Below are 18,411 nucleotides of genomic sequence, written 5' to 3' on the forward strand. Positions count from 1 at the left end.
TGCAGCACTACCTTAGAGCACAGAGATGCTCCAACTTTGACGAGTGCATGAAGTTTTGTCAATGCCGCACGACATCGTTCCAAGCACTCCGACACGAACTATTAAAAGATATTTTCCTTGCATCTAGGTAGTTCTGCCGCTTTGATTGTTGCTGCTCTAGTATAGATCTCTCAGCTATTTTCTAAGCTATTTAGTCTAGTTTTATGCACTCGAACTTCTTCTCATCATCAGTTAGTAACTTAGTATAGATTTGGAAAAAATCAAAACCGACAACATTATACAAAAGTTTCAAAGACTTAAATCAATCAAATTAACCAACATTGTAAAAAAAAAAAAAAAAAAAAACTAAAAAATTTGCACTCTTTCATGGTCAAAATTCGCTTAAATATTTACTAAATCGATCATGATGGATTGAGTGGATAGTTCGAACGAAAAATGAAGTACATGTCTAATCTATTTAGGTGGTACAAAATGGAAAAGAAAGAATAAAAAAGGGCAAATGAAGGGATTTTGGGTAAGGAGGAAGAAATGGGCAATTTGAAAGACTTGGGCAATGTCATGGTCCACCCGATGTGAAACCCAAATTACGGCCGACAATTTGATCGTCAAAAACGGGAGCTTTAATTTTAACTCCACGTTTTGCACTGCATACCTTTCATTGCTACAATAACAAAATAATTAAACTTTTATCACATTTAAATACAAATCAATTAAATCAAATTTGTTAGAGAAAAATAAAAGCCCTAATTTTCTTTTTCAATGATCTTAAATTTACTTGCTCCAATTTCAACTGCCCACACACACTCATAAAAAATGTTTCCTTTCAATGATTCCTCTCATGATATTGATGATTACCAAATCCATCTCCAAAATCTCTTTTCTTATCAACTAATTTCATCGCAAGAAGGATGCAGTCGTACTGAAAATCTTAATACCAACAGCAAAATTGACGAAACCACTCAAAATGAAGAAAAGAAGATTATGCACCGAGATCTTGAACGTGAAAGAAGAAAACAAATGACCTCTCTTCTCACCAACCTTCGATCTTTGCTTCCTCTTGAATTTATAAAGGTAAAAAAGAAAAAAGAAAAAAAAACCCATCTTTTTGCTTTAATTACCTTGTATTTTTGTTGATTATTTATGTAATTATTTATTGATTATTTTAGGGTAGGCGTAGTAGGGTTGATATTGTTGATGAAGCTGTGAATTATATTGAATATTTAAGAGGGAGGATGAATGAGCTTCATGTTAAAAGAGACGCGATAGTAAAGAGGCTGCATTTGGAATCATCCTCAAGTTGCAATAATGATATTCCTTCTACAAGTTGTGTTGTAATTAAGCAATATTCAGGTGGATTGGAGATTGTGATAAGTAACGGCATTATTTCAGAGCAGAATTTTCAACTTTCAGGAGTGATGAGGGTTTTGATTGAACAAAGTATTGAGATTGAAACTTGTTCTTCTACCAAATTAAATGAAAGGATGTTGCACACTATTCAGACAAAGGTTGTTTGATTATTTATTATTGCAGGATTTGAATCTTTTTTTTATATAGTATGATTTTTTGTTATCTTATGTTGTTGATTCTTTTTGTTTTTCAGGTAGATGATCCAACCAAGATTGATCTGCATGAACTGAAGCAAAAACTATATCAAGTTTGCAATTCTGAGTGATTTGGTACCTATCACTTACTCCTATATATCTTTTTCTTATCATTTTGTGTTGGTTTGAATGAAGGAGGTATTGTGATGAAGATTTGTAAAATGTGTGTAAATTTATTTAAGATGTTGAGAGGTGTGCCTTTTGATTCTTCTCTCTCGTAGTTATACTAAAAAAAAAGTTTGAATGAGGAGGTTTTGTGAAGTGTGTCCATAACCTATGATTCTAAGCAAAATCTGTGCCTTTTGTCTCCTTCATTTCAATGGATAAACCTTTTTATTTTCAGCTATCCGAGGTCTTCAATAATCTTGAGAAGATTTGTTCAATTTAGTAATTATCAAGAAGGTGCATGCAGTTCCGTTTTTTCAACTAAACTGTATGGTTATTTGGAGCTTCACTCTAGCCCTCCATCTGTAACTTCTTCTATGATTAATGATAATCGCTCCATCACCTTGTTTCCTATTTTAAAAAAAGTTTATCATGAATGGGTTAAATATACATCATTATTTATACTTAAAAAAGGCGAAGATGCAACTATTTTATAAATTGAAGGACTATTATTTAGCCTCTCCTTTGTTTATAATTGAACTGAGTATGGACTCTTCTCTTGAGCTCTCCTTGGTGGACTCTCTTTCATGTTAGCGTATCCATTTTTGGGTTTAGGGTGTGATTTTGTTGAGATATTCAGGTACAGCCTAGTTAGTTAGATGTTGATGAAGTACAGTTGCTCACTATTTTTGTATCTTGTTAAAAAAATATGTTTTTAATTTATTCCATGTTTGATAGCTAACTAGTGATCTTCATACGGTTTTAAAAAGTAAGTCTATAAACAATATCGTTATTTTATAGTTTATTATTTGATTTGTAAGGATGTTTTTAAATTTTAAGTCAAGATTTAAAAATTTAAAAAAATTTGTTTTTTTATAAGCTTCACTATCAACTAACCTTTGTTTTCTTAAAATATATGTAAATATTTTAAATAAATGGTTTGCAAATGCAAACTAAAACTCTAAAAAAGAAAAGAATATAAGGTCATTGATTGAGACTAGAGGATCAAGAAAATAAAATAGCAAACTAAAACTCCAAATTCCACAAAAGGGAAATCAATATAATTGATTTAAATAAATAGATAACAACTCTTTCAGGATGCTCTAATCTTCTCTTGTAGAATTGTGCGTGGATGCAACAATTTACTGCTTGTTTGATAAGATTTAATTTTCATTTTATGTTTCCTGTTTTCTCTTTCCGTTTCTCATTCCTTTTTTTCTTTAGAAGAAACATGGCTATGTTTGATAACTATTTTTGTATTTTTTGTATTTTTTTTTTAAAATAACAAAAACATAAATTTGTTTATAATCTTTTTGCTTTTTTTTTTGTTTCTTGTGTTGTTTTTTCTAATATATAGAAGAGAAATTATTGAAAATGACAAAACTGTTTAAAATATTTATAAAATAGAACAAAATATCATATTCTATCCACTATCGGCATTAAATTAAACTTAAGATAATATATAAACGTATAAGCATGCATACTGTAAACTTTAAAATTTAGAAATTTAAACAAACATATTCACAAATTAAATATATATATATATATATATAAACGCGCACACACACATATATGAAAGATTGATAAAGAAATAAAAAAAGTTAAGAAATATCAAATATATAAATATGAAAAATTAATAAAGGAAGAAAGCTGAAGTAAAAGAAGTTAAGAAAATAATAAAAAAATCGTCGAGCTCAAGACCTTAAGAGCAAAAGTAAATATACATCCTAAATCAGAAGAAAAATAGAATCAAATAAAAATGAAAACATAATTAAGTCCAATTTTTAGAAACATTCTTTCTTGAAACAACAATCATTATTAAACAGATTTGTTTCTTACAAAATCAAAAACAAAAAAAGAAGGGTTATTAAATAGACTGTTAGAGTTTTATAATTCAATTTATAGGTGTGATTTGTGATGTAAATAACTTATTATAATAAGTTGATAGATGTGAAATAATGCAAGATATAATATATTCAACATATTTTTGCAATGTCAGTTTTTGAGTTCTAATCCTTTAAAAGTTAGTAATAATAGATTTTATTTACGTGTGTTTATTTGGTTGTGGTTGTGGTTGTTTAGGTGTTAATAATAGGGGTAGATAAATATTTGAATTCCAAACACATCATCATTTAACATCTCTTTCAATTACAGTGGTTACATGCACTGTGCTTGTCTGAATTGTGATAATTAAAAATATATAGTTTAGATTGTTCTTCCACATTTGTTAAGAAATCTTTAAATTATATTGTTAGCTGTGTTCTTCATTGTTCTTCTCAGATTCTTTCAAAAAAAAGCTTCATGTATGAGCTAGCATATCAACATTAAATTAAAGGCTTTCATGACGAGCAAGCATATATATTATACACCAAGATATGAAGCATAAAGAAACGATATATATATATTTGTATACTCCCAAGCATAATTAAAGTGACTTTAAATTATTATATATGGTTTTAGGGCATTCTTATGACTTGATTTTTCTGCTTTATAAATCAATTTTACTGTAACAAGTGAGAGTTGGCAGATTTCAATCCTGGACTCTTACCTTTCCTTTGTTCTATATTCATCTACATAAGTTAGATCATTTTACTCTGATTTTGTGTTATATAGTTCTTTTTATAGTTTTTAAAAAGATTAGAAGGATTGATAGATACTTCAAAATATCTCAACTAGATTCATACATACATAACACTCTCGTCACACTCTAAAGTCAAGAATATGTATTATACAATTCACCTAATGTAACTTTTTTCAAATTTATTAGTTTTCAAAGCTCTACACGGATCCAAAATATTTCTAAGTTTTTTTTTTTTTGCTGGGGTGAAATAAAATTTTAACTAGAGGCATTAGAGGCATGAATCATATATAAAAGTTAAATTATAATCCTTCTAATTATCATTCCCATAGAGTTTAATTTCTTAAACATATAAAGTTCCAAAGCTAATAATCTAAATTGTGAATTTTAGATGTGCTATTTGCATGATTAGAATTATTTTAAAAGTGGGATGATACGTATCTCACCATAATTAATTATTAAGTAGAGAGAGAATTTGTTGATTTGCAGAGAGATAGAGACAATTAATATCAACTACCATTATACTTTGAATTTGATTATATGATCAAATCTGATTCTATAAATTAGAGAAGATCTCAACTAGGACCCAAAGAGTGGGTGAACTCAATACATATTACATATTATCTGGGATTACATTCAAAGTGTATATATATATAACATACAATATTCGAAAGCAACAAAAAGAAGAAAAAAAAAATGATAACCAGTCATGCAAATCTTTGTTGTTGGTGGGCATTCAAAATAGGCTACCTTTATTACAAGGATTTGGGGATTTTCTTATAGAGTAGATAATAAAATATGGACGTTTTAAGCTAAATTTTCAAAAATTTAAAATTAGAAAACCAAATAATTATTAACCAAATTTTCACTAGTTTACTTCCCTAAATAATATTTTAGGGAGTCATTTTAATTAAATTTATTGGTACAGGTTTATGGTTTATAAACAATAAATTATTTAAAATAAGAAAAAAAACTCCTTTTGATCTTTGAAAAGATACGATCACCACTTATGCAAATATTCGTATATGTAATGCAAATTTTTTTTTGAACTATTTTATAGTTATGATGCTTCCTCCATATCTTTGGTTTGTAAGAATTTTCTCTAATCTATTCCATGGTTACTATTTTAAAAGTTTCTTACATGGTGGTTAAGATATTATATATTACTCTAAAATATTTATCTAAATTATCAAGTATTCTAAATCTCTATCTCCAATTGTAAAACAATTTTATTTTAGTACTAATTGACAGCCTTTGATTGGTGAAATTTAAATTTTAAGATCTATTATAAGATAAAATTGATGAAGCTAAGGTGTGAAGAAATTAAATTTAGCTCAAGAAAAGTATGGGCGAAAACGAAAGATCATCTTAGCCCTATGGGACTAATCGTTAATGGGCTTGATTTGGGCCTCTACCATCTTTCTTCAATGTGCAAGCCCATTGATGACCAACATTCTTAATATATCTCAATTATTTTGGGACACTATTTATCATAGTTTAAAATTTTGACCATAAATCAAAAGTTTTATGTTGCAAAGGTTAAAATATTATAAATTTTTTTAACACAAAATTCGAATTAGTACAAGAAAAAGTGTTCATAATTTACTGGAGTAGAAAAATGGGTGAATAGCAATTTTAAACATAATTAAATATATAACAATATTTAAAAAAATTACAATTATAGTTGAGTCTATTAGCAATATATTTGACTTTTTTCATCATACACCAGTATTTATAAAATGGTTTATCAATGATAAACTTTTATAATACTATTGATAGTTTTGATAGATTGCTATATTAATACTTCTTTTAAATGTTATTGTTATATATGCTAATATTTTAAATCTAATTACTATATTTGACAAGTATTCTTAGCTTTAACGTTTTTACCATCTAATTCAACATCTCACCCCTCCAAATTCCACATCTCAGTAAACAAAGGAAGGGGGGAAGAAATTATTTTTACCAATTTTTTAAAAGAAAAAGAAGAGATTAGTTGCAATTATGTGTTACATGAATAGTTTTTTTTCTTAAAAAAATGAAGTCCAAAAAAATAGATAAAAGAAAAGATTTAAAATTAAGAGATATGAAGAATTAAAAAGAGCTTTGCTTAAATTAGGTACACCAATATATTGTTAAAGGTTGGAAGGAGGAGCTTTTGTAGTTACACCTTCGTATAGTGGATAGAGAACATCTCTGGATGAATAGGTGTTAGGAGAAGTATGTCAATAAATTTATCTAAACAACCTTAATTAATGACCTATAAAGTAGTCCATCTAAAAAAATACTTTAGTTTTTGAACATTTCTAGAGTAGACATGTTTCAAAAATTACCTCAACATAATTCAAAAGAAAACCATATTAATGAACTAAAAAGACAAACTATAAATTATAAATTAAATTGAACACTAATAGTGGTGTCAACCCCTGTCTTTCCATATAACTAAATGATCCTTGACTACTTAACTAAATACATGACAAAACTCACTCACTCTTAATAGTTAGAAACATTTTTAAATATAGCAAAATGAAAATATTTTATAAAATTTTAGAATGTAATACTATAAATAGGATGGGGAATGGAGAATGGAGAATGGAGAATGGGGAATGGTTGACCAAATAATTAATTTATTATATTTATGTAGGAGGCATATTAGCATATACCTTATCCCTTAGGTGCACCACACTTAAAAAAAATGCAATCAATTATGGGCAGCCATATGAGTATGTATATATTTCCCATACCAAACCAAAATTTAAAGGAAAATTGAGAACTACAATATTATGTAAAATTTAACTCATTTTTTTAGTGACTTTCTTGAAAATTGAAATCATTTTATAAAATGTAAAGACGAAAAGAAAAAAAGAAAACCTATACTCAACCTAAAAAGCTTTAAGAAAGAATTTGCAAAATTGCACCACATTTTAGTTTTACAAAATTAACAAAATAAGGACCCTCAAACTCTACCGTATCCTTTTTTGATATAGCTTTCATATAAATTATTATGAAGGCTTGATTTATCAACTATATAATATTTATAATCAGGGATGGGTTTGGAATACACTCTCAATTTTTTAATTTAAAAAATAATTACAATTTTTAAAATTAAACAAATTTTTTTATATCAAAACTGTTTAAATATAAATGAGAGTTTTTAAAAACATTTTCTTCCTCTCATCAATCCAAATAATCCTACTTGTCTTGGTTGTGTTCGATGTTCTATCATTGAATTGTGTCGTGTAATTTTACAAAAGATAGATGAAATATTTATCTTCTATATATATAATTTTGATAATGATTGTTGTTATACTATTAAGTAAATATTTTCAAATATAGCAAAGTAAGACAATTTTTTCAATATTTTTATATATGATATACTTATATATACATGACATATAATTGATATATCTGAAAATCTACAAGATTAAAATGTAAGAATAACTAAAGGGTTGTTGTTTGATAGTAATTTGTTTTTCTAAATTATGTTCTTTTCCTTCAAATATTTTTATCATGGTTTTCCATTTTTCTTTTCTTAGTAAGAATTATAAGTTTTCAAACAAGATAAGATTAGTAATCTATCTTAACTACATCAACCAAAATCTTGAATTTTAAGCCAAAATTCCATTAAAAAATAATAAAGTAACTTTTAAAAAATAAAAAAATTTTAAAAAAACTCCAAAAATTAGATAAGCAATTAAAGAAGTTAAAAGATAATAGTAATTTATTAAAGATGCATAATTTATTTAAGTTTTTTGAAGGGTAAAACAGTATACAGTTTTTGAGTTAGTATGGAGTTCTAATAAAATTTGGTGCACTATTAATGCTAGTATCATCACTCTTTCTTAAACATAGTTTTAAAGAATAAAAAGTCAAGGTGTTGTTAAGAAAATATTTAGTTTTTTGTTTTTGCGAATATCCTTTTTCAGCTTTATCTATCCTCTTCCAATTGTTCCTAAAAACAAAGCTAAATTTGAAATAACTAACAAAAAGGAAATAACTAAAAATTAAATAAATAACAAATAGGTGCAAATTGTTATCAAAACCATGCAAACAGATTAATTTTAGTGATATCAACCACTCAAATATCAGATTATCAATTAAATTGTAATTATTATTATTATTTGGTCTAATATTAGTATTTTTCCAATCATATCTTTTTCTATCGACATTTAAGTAGGGGTTATTTAGTCTTTTTTGCGATGCATTAAAGTTTTGATTGAGAAACTATTGCTCATAGGTTGTTTTGGAGAGATTTTTAGGTTTTGAGTTTTAGGCAAATAACAAAAGTTTCATCATGATTCTTTTGCAATTCTTCATTTAGAGTTACATGTCAAGTAGGGAGTTAAATACCAAAATAATGTATTTTTTAAAACTTATTACCAAAGTATTGTCCTTTTTAAACTTTTAACCAAAAACATGGTTGATTTTAAAATTTACTATAAAAAAGAAAAGAAAAGGGAAGTGGAAGACTCGCCCTAATAAAAATATAATAAAAGAATGGGTGAGTCTTGTTAAAAGAAAAAAGAAAAACAAAACCACATTGTTTCACTCTATTTTCTTTCCTATCATATTGTTCCAAAATTTATATACCAATTCTTATTTCTTTTCGAATATTCTTAACATTACGTTAGCTTTACCAAATCTTATATTAAAATTGTCAATTCTTTTCCTCAATTTCTATTTCAATCACATTAATTTTCAAATGGTTTTATCAATTAAGAATTATCTAAATATATTTTACAAATGATTTTTGCAGTTTCATTTCTATATTTGGCTAATTTTTTAAATATTTGATAAATTTTAAATTATAATTGTTTTAAACCATCTTATTGTTTTTAAGTTCTAAAATATAAACGAGATAATAAATATAGTCTAAATTTAGTTTGAATTTTAAAAATTAAGATCTTTTGTAGTGTTATTATATCATTTATGTAAATTTTGTTTTCAGTAAGTTTGATCAAATATTCATATTTGTCGATATTGTTTTTTCTTTTTTTGCAAACCTATTTTTGAATTAAAAAATATTTTGTATTTTTAATTGTTTGATTTAACTAGAGTTATAAACTAGTTGTCATATTTTCAAGTTCATTAGATTGGCAGAAATAATATGAATTAATTTTATTTTTTTGGCTCCTTTTTATTTTATTTTATTTTTGCTCCTTTTTATTTCTTTCATGCAGATTCAAACATTTTTTATTTTATTATATGTAACTTTTATGATTAATGTGATAGTATATATATATTTGTAGTTCAAACTATTTTAATTTTAGTTTTTATAATTTATATGATTTTAGATTATGCTTTACAGTATAATATTCTAAATTTATATTATTAGCATTAAATGATTGATAAATTTGTTTAATAAAAACAAACAAATATTATGCTTATAGTTTGATTTATATTATTAGTATTAGCTGTTATAGATGATTTTGTTTAATAAATACAAGCGTCTTTAGCTAATATGACCTAAAATAGTATACCATATTACAAGATGATACAAATTTTTCAAAAAATTTCTAAATTGACTAATATTTTACTTAAATATAGAGTATAAATGATCAATTTATTCATATTTATAATTAATAATATATTAAAAAATATAAAAAAGAATATAGACCCGGTCTAAGATTCGCATTTATTATATATCTTATGTAAATATGTTAAGTGATTAATTTTATTATGATAATAATATAATAAAAATTATCCCTTGACTATTTTTCTTTTGATGAAAAATTAATCCCTTCTAACCTCTCTCTCACTTTCTAATCTCTCCGACTACTTTTCTTTCGTTTTGTATTGTTTTTCAAATATTGATCGAGTCTTTACATACATTAAATTTGTAAGTACTATATTAGAGCAGACTCTTCTTGTTATTTGTCATATCATAGCCTTCTATATTTGTCTATATTTATTTAGTTTTACAAGGTTTTGTATATTTAAGATTTAATTATGTACAAGATTCAGTTATTTTTTTTAAATATAATTTTGTTAGAAAATATATTAAGGGTAAATTTCATGATTGTTTTAAAAAAATAGTAAAAAACTATTTATATACCTAGAAAACAAAATTTGTTAGTAAAATATCTAAAATTTTCAAATAAATCTATTTTTAAAAAATATTTTACTAACTTTTTAAATATTTGACCAATTTCAAATTATAACTTATTTTAAGTTTTAAATTATAAATAAGATAATAAAACTTATCTAGATTTTGTTTGAATTTTAAAAATGAATTAAAAAAATTTAGATATTTTTTATAATGTTTTTATCTCATATCTTTATCTTTTAAAAACTAAATAATAATAAGTACTATAGTTTATAATTTAAATCTAACAAATATACTAATAATGTTTTAATTAACTTTGGTAACAAAAAAATTGTAACAACCAAATTAAATCAATAAAATATGTAGTATACATTCATTTTTTTTTGATTGAATGAAAATTGTTAAATTATTATATTAGACATTCTGTTTTATCTTTTAATTATTTTCCAATCTCAAAAGCGCTCACTACTATGATATACAATAAATATCCCTAAATTAGGAAATTAAAGTAGACATAAATTTACAAATTAAAGAAAAAAGTTGAATGAAATTTTATCGATTTAAAAATACAAATGAATATACATTTTTAATAAATTTTAATAATAATATAATTAATTTTCATAAAATAAATAATTTTTTTCAATGAAAGTGAGAAAAGTAAATGGATATTAAATTTAAAAATAAAATTGGTTTTCATAAAATAAATAAATCTTTCTCACGAAAGACAGAAAAATAAATGTATATTAAATTAAAAAATTGGAATTTAATTTTGTTGCCAAAATAAAATTTATTTGTTGTATAAAATAAAAATTAATTAAAAAAATATATTATTTCAAAATAATCAACTGCATGAAAATGAAATAAGAAAAGAAAAATAAAATAAAGGACGAGTATTATGAAAGAGGAAAAAAAAATTAAACAAACATAGGGCGAGTAATTTTGAAGACTCGCCCTGTCAAAGAGCAAAAGAAAAAAAAATTAAAACACCTATACTTTGGTAATTAGTTCGAAAACAAGTATATTTTGATAATTACCTTTAAAAAATGTATTATTCATATAATTATTTTCGAAAATCATTTAGTTGGTCCAATCATCTTGCTTGTGTAGTATTCAAACGTAAAATAAGAGACTTGATTATATTTTTTTCATTTTTGATCTTCAATCAAAGGGTAATTCAAATTTAATCATAGATTGTATTGTCAAACTGGATTCGGTTCAAAATCCTAAAGTAATTCATTAGCTTTTTTTCTCTCATTTCCTCCTGGTTGATTTTCATATTTTCTAATGTTTTGTTTTTTTTCTTTTCATAATTTTTGGACAAATTTCCAAAACAAAAAACGACTATTTCAAAATTTTATTTTAAAAATACTTTGTCGAGAGTGAATAAGAAAACAAAACTTTTAACCAATACATGAAGTATGGTGAAGAACATATTATGAATATGAAAATCATATTTTTTTTAAAAATCTAATTGACCAATTAAATTAAAATAAAATCTATATCTACTATCAAACGTTGTTATTAAGCATTTTCCTCTTGGAACTAAGCTTTAGCTTTTGCATGTGGCTTTCTGGTAGAATCAACCTTTTTTTCTTGTACATAATTGAGTACCATTACCTTTGATTCGACTTTAATATTATTCAATACAAAAACTCCCAAATTAATAGTTTGCTAAACAAAATGTTCGTATAGAAAACAATTAAATTAAGAAGTTCAATTTGTGAAGACATTATGAATTTCCATTATCAAAGTGCAACAAATTACGTCACTCCCAACATTAAAATAATGGACTACATCACCACTTATGTACCGTTGATTTATTCCTAATTATTTTAGTATTATGAAGCAGAATGATGTCCAAAATATTCTTTTCTCCTAACATTATTTTTCTAAAAAAAAGCTACATATTTTTGACATTTCCAAAGATAATTACATACAGCTGGACAAAAGCTTATAAACAAACACTAAATTACATAACCAATACAAAACTGCCTTACAATATAATTATATATTTGTATTAACAAATTTGCCCTTGACTTCCAAGGTTCTCCTCCTTTTGTTTTCCACATAAAAGACTCTCCTTTTTGCTTTGCTATCTCAGAAAATTATATGTTTTCATTTGAAATAGAAGAAACCCTTTTGTAATTTGTTTAGAAAAAGAAATCCATAATTATTCCCAGCTGCCAGCTTAATTATATTATTTCTTGCATTTTTTGTTCTTGATTTCTCTTGAAAATGGTTTGGGGTTGCTTTAGTTGCATTGGTGGCCACCACAATAAATCACAAAAGAGGTATATGCTTTATAGAATCCATTATTCTACATGAAATTTGATACTTTTGATATAATCTAAGCAAGATTCATTTCATTTGTTGATGTGTTTGAGAATCAAATCTTACCCTTTTTTTTTTCCTTTCTTTAAATTAGTATGAAAGAGAACGTAGATTATCCATGGGAAATCTACACTCTCAAGGAGCTTCTTCAAGCCACAAATAGCTTCAACAAAGATAACAAGATTGGTGAAGGAGGATTTGGAAGCGTTTATTGGGGTCGAACGAGTAAAGGTGTCGACGTATGTAATTATCAAGACAACAATTTTCTTAATTTAAATTTATCGTAACTCTTCGGTTAGTGTTAGATTGTCTCGATTGTTTTTGTTGAGTTGATTTGATGAAAGATGTTGATGTTATGCAGATAGCGGTGAAAAGATTGAAGGCCATGACTGCAAAGGCAGAGATGGAGTTTGCAGTTGAAGTGGAGATTCTTGCTAGGGTTAGACATGAAAATTTGTTGGGTTTGAGAGGATTTTATGCTGGTGGAGAAGAAAGACTTATTGTATATGATTACATGCCAAATCATAGCTTGCTTTCCCATTTACATGGTCAATTAGCTGATCAATGTCTTTTAGATTGGAAAAGAAGAGTGAACATCGCCATTGGAGCAGCCAAAGGCTTATCGTGAGTATTTTTTTTTAATTTAAAATCACTTTTTAGGAGTCAAAATAAAAAACTTAAATTTTATCATCAATTTTATGTCACTAGAAGGATTGTTCAATAAAAAAAAATATACTAGGGTCGTACAACTCACTATCTCATCATATAATTTTACATGATAAATTTATTATTGAAAAATCAATTATTAGGCGCAGTCTAGAGTACAACTAATCAAGCAAATAACTAATGTTTTGAAAAAAATATCAAATGGCAAGCTAATTTTTATTGGTATGAAATTTGAACTCCGCGAGAATAATGCACCAAAGGTTTTTTCTTCTGTAATATTGTATTTTAAATTGTTTTTCTAATTTATGATGGAAGAAGATGTATGAAAATGAGTGCATTCATATATTTCTGTTATTTAACTTATTTAATTGAGAAAATTTTGTGTTATTGGTGTGAAGGTACTTACATCATGAGGCACAACCTCATATAATACACAGAGATATAAAAGCAAGCAATGTTCTTTTGGACTCGCATTTCGAAGCAAAAGTTGCTGATTTTGGTTTTGCAAAGCTAATACCGGATGGGGTTTCGCATTTAACCACAAGAGTTAAAGGGACTTTAGGATATTTAGCTCCTGAATATGCCATGTGGGGAAAGGTCGCTGAAAGTTGCGATGTATACAGTTTTGGAATTTTACTTTTAGAAATCGTTAGTGGTCGAAAGCCATTAGAAAAGCTTCCAAATGGCACGAAACGAGATATTGTTCAATGGGCCACTCCATATGCTCAAACCGAAGATTTTGATCAAATTGCTGATCCAAGATTGAACCAAAATTATGATGTTAATGACTTGAAATCTATTGTGACCATTGCCTTAAGATGCACTGATGGAAATGCTGAGAGTCGTCCGAGTATGAAACAAGTGGTTGCTTGGCTTAAGGATGGCTTGGATACAAAGAAAGAAATGCCTCATCTCAAAAATAATGAAACTCCTCGTGAAGATGAAGATCAAGGTCAAGAAAATTATGAGAAGAAGCATACAGAATATGAGGAGCTTGGGAAACAGCAATTTGACGATGGTGGGATATGGAGGTGAAAAGAATTAAGATGATCATTAGTATTTTCCAATTACATAATTTGATAAATTTTCAGAATTGGGGTATGCAATTCTTGGCCCTTTTGAAGAATATTTTGTATTTATATATAATATAAGATATGTAATTAATTAATGGAAGTGGAAAAAAGAAAAGGGAGAAGGAGACAAATTTGACTTGGTTTTTTTGTTTTCTTTGTGTACACAAATTAAATGGTCGATGGTGTTATAAGGGTATATTTCATGCAACCATCATCTCCATTTAATTATTTCCTTTAAATTATGTACATATCTTTCTATCATTTGAAACATTTGGACAATTAAATAGGCCAATACAAATAGACCAAGCAAATAAAATTGGCAATAGTTTTATATTTTATTTCCCATTTATAAGGAGATTTTATCACTTGGATTGGTATCAATATGTAAGTTAGCTAGAGATTTATACATAAATATTTAATGAGAGGGTCCAATCACAACGTTTGCCTAACTAATCTAACCATTGACTTGTTTATCATATTGTTTTTGGAAAAGGGGTCTTATTATCATGTATATACTTTTTAGAATATTTGCAATAATGGGATAAGAATTTTCAAATATGAAATTTTGCAAGCTAGTTGTTGTTGGAGAGTTTGTTTCTGTTAATATCATTCACTGGTTTCTTTACTAATAAAACTTCAACAATATGGTTTTAATATATGTTATCTATAGTTGTTTATTTTGTCTTAATGATATATACGTGTAATGCATGTTCTCTACAACATGTCTTGAAAAACACATTAATCTGTAAAAAAGAAAAAAATTATTTGTTAGAGAGATTGATCTGCTTATTTTGTAGTTCGTTGATTTTTTCCTGAAAAATCTTCTCATACAGTTTCCCACATATATATTGTGGTTTTGACTTTTAGTATTTGACACTTTTGAAGTCTATTTTGATTCATTGACATGTGTTGAACGTGTAGATTTTGAATATTTCTTTAGATCTTATTGAATTGTTCTACTACATCTTCAAAAGGGGATTCTCAATCTTAGGGGACTAAGATTTTAATGTGAAGTTGTCTTCATTTAAAGTGATCTGAAAAATACAAGTTAGAGAGATAGAGAATTGTACTTAATGGAGCTTAAGGGATCATTCACGGGTACTCTTATACATACTTAGGGGGAGTCGAATTAGTACGTGAAAGGTGACGAGATCTTACATTTAGGAGGAGTCTAAATTTCATTAAGAGGAGTTTCATACTTAGGAAGACCTAAAATGGTCATTCTCTCATACTCTCTCACATTTATGGAGAGTCTAAGTTTCATTAAGAGTGAGTTTCACATTCATTGGAGGACCTAAATTTCATTGAGAATAAATCTCACATTTACGAAGAACCTAAATTTTATTGAAAATAAATCTCATACTTAGAATGAACCTATATTGATCAAACATGAAGTTAGGCTATCACATACTTATACACGTGAACCTATTACATACTTATTTTTCTAAGAAAAAAACACTAAAATTGTAATATGATGTTTTATATGTTAATCAAATTATATAAAGAACAGGGTAGGTTTAATATTAAACCTACTCAGCTCTTTTGTTTTAACTTTAGTTAGTATATTTTGTTTAAAGGTTTTTTTTAAAAAAAAAAAGTTATAGACAAGGTATCATTCTTTCGATAAAATTTCAACAAATATTGAAACAATAAAAAAATATATATACTATGATAAAAGAAACCAAACTTTTAGATTTTTTTTTTTTAGTTCTAATAGAACCTTCAACCTCTACAAATGTAAGTCAGCGTATAAGGGAAGTTGATTTTGAGATCATTTTTAATAAAGTATGATTAACAATTTGAATGTGGTCACAACAAAGGACACACAAGTTAAAGAAATTTTAATATATAATGTGATGAGTGTATAAGACAAAATAAAACAATACAAAATGAAGAGTAAAACCTTTATTCATAGAATTTTCATGGGCCTGAAAGTGGGCTTGAGCCGTAGTTGGCTTTTAGGCCCAACAATTCAACATAGTGTTTGGTCAAGAGTGAATCTTGTCCAATATTTTATTCATTAATCAAATTTTATATTTGTTTTTTTATAAAAGGGGTTCTCATCTAATTTTCAGAACGGAATTAGATAGAATTGGTATTGAAAAAACAGTAAATTTGGTAATTGATAATTTAATACGACATTAAATTATAGTCTTAGATAAGGGTTGAATTGATCTTGTAATTAATATATTCACTCACAGCCGTCTTAAGAGTTCATAACCTTTTAGTGTTACATCATTAATAGAGAGCTGGGGGAGTTGTCGATTATTTACTACAGAATGTACTTTATCATTATGAACTTTTATTAGCCAATACGACTTTAATCAATATCCAATTTCAAATTATTTATTTACATTGAGAAAAAGGTTGGACTTATGGCCTAAACACAAATTATTTGATTTAAAATAATTGTGCATGTTTATGATTATGTCACAGATGTTCATTGCTGTGTTACACGTGCATGATTAGCTGTACATTCATTTTTGAAAAAAGTAAACTGAAGATTCATATTTTAATAGATTATATGAAAAATGTGTTTGGTAGTGGTAAATAATTGTTTACATTTTCATTTATTTTCGCTTTTTCTCACTTGAAAAAGTAAATTAGCAATAATGCACTTTTAGAAGTAAAAATCAAATTGAACTAGCAAAGATTTTTCAAAGAAAGTTTAAAGTTGGAATTGGAAAAATACTCCTAAAACTTTCATATTTGTTAAAAAAATATTATTGTTTTTTTTCCCTAAAGTTGGGAGTAGTGTTATTTGAGCTTAAAACTAATTCCTTACGTAAAAATTATTTTCAATTTTGAACTAAGAGTATGAACTATTTGGAGATTGAATCTTAAGGGAAGAATATCAGGCTAATCACCAATGAACGAAGCTGATTTTGGCTATAATGAGTTTTATGTTTTGTTTACAGTTTATCTCTATGTTTCGATATTTACATTTTAACCTTTCTTTTCCACTAAAAATTTACTTTTGATGTTTTGGTGTCAATGTCAGTTAACTATAATTTTAAATAGCTAAATTATTTAGAGTTAAATTAATTATTTTCAATTTTTAAAAATTATATTAATTAAAAATATTTGCATGATACTTATTTTTAATTAACCCATATAATAAAAAATTAAATTGTTAAAGTAAGCTTACATCAATCATCGTTGACATGAACTTTTATGTTAAAGGTGAAAGGTTTGATCCTCAATTTTCTATTTCGACTAAAAAAGTTAATTATAAAATTATAAAATATTGAAATTTAATAGATCAAATGAAAACAAGAGTCAAATAAAATCAAATTAAAAACTTTGGGACAAAAGTATATGGCTATAAAACTTAAAGCACCAAGGATGGAAACAAAAACCTAAATCTCAAACCTTACAAGGATAAAAGAATCTCCTCTTTCATTGTTTTTTTCCTTACGTAATGCAATGATTCTATTTTGATATATTTTTTTTTTAACAAAGTACTCAATGACAAGAGATTAGAAGACATCCAGATATCTCAATAATGATTCTTATCGTTTCGTCATTTTTGCTAAACACTACACAAGTTTTCTACTTAAGGAAGGAAATTTCCAAAAGCCTAATTAAAGACAATAAATTATACAAAATAACTTTTCAAAATTCTTATGGCAAAATAAAAATATAGATTGTGGAAAGCTATGGTAGGGCATGCGGAACCTGCAAGAAGACTTTAAAAAAACTAATAATACTAAAGGCATGGAAAAGAGTGAATTTTGGTTTGGCTTTTGTAGGCCATGACCGGAAAAAGGAGTCTAACAAGAAGAAAAGAAAGCATTAGTAAGCTTTTAAATTGCCTTGCTTTTATGTGAAACAACTCAATACCAAATCAATACATAGAGAAGAATAGTAAGATTAAAAATAAATTGCTTCTCTCTAATTTGTTTTGTACTTTTTTATTGATTAATAATATTATTTTTGGTATTAGAGTGGGATGAATGTGCTACCTAATTGACATGTCTTGGTGCACTATTGATCCCTCTTGACGTGTGA

At 26.3% G+C, this 18,411-nt stretch overlaps 2 protein-coding genes across 2 annotated transcripts; both read left to right on the top strand.

Annotated features, from left to right (window-relative positions):
- Positions 1 to 790: 790 nt before the first annotated feature.
- Positions 791 to 1,672, top strand: LOC101214096 (transcription factor bHLH36). The gene is made up of 3 exons (XM_004148099.3): positions 791 to 1,071; positions 1,167 to 1,505; positions 1,601 to 1,672. The coding sequence occupies exons 1-3, from the start codon at positions 814 to 816 to the stop codon at positions 1,670 to 1,672; spliced, it is 669 nt and encodes a 222-aa protein (XP_004148147.1). The 5' UTR covers positions 791 to 813.
- A 10,795-nt stretch (positions 1,673 to 12,467) lies between these two features.
- Positions 12,468 to 14,729, top strand: LOC101211042 (PTI1-like tyrosine-protein kinase At3g15890). The gene is made up of 4 exons (XM_004150257.3): positions 12,468 to 12,621; positions 12,756 to 12,900; positions 13,023 to 13,285; positions 13,726 to 14,729. Exons 1-4 carry the CDS (start codon positions 12,566 to 12,568, stop codon positions 14,360 to 14,362), a joined length of 1,101 nt encoding a protein of 366 aa, XP_004150305.1. The 5' UTR covers positions 12,468 to 12,565; the 3' UTR covers positions 14,363 to 14,729.
- Positions 14,730 to 18,411: the final 3,682 nt, after the last annotated feature.

The sequence above is a fragment of the Cucumis sativus genome, chromosome 3 (genome assembly GCF_000004075.3).
Source record: "Cucumis sativus cultivar 9930 chromosome 3, Cucumber_9930_V3, whole genome shotgun sequence".
Taxonomy (NCBI): Eukaryota; Viridiplantae; Streptophyta; class Magnoliopsida; order Cucurbitales; family Cucurbitaceae; genus Cucumis; species Cucumis sativus.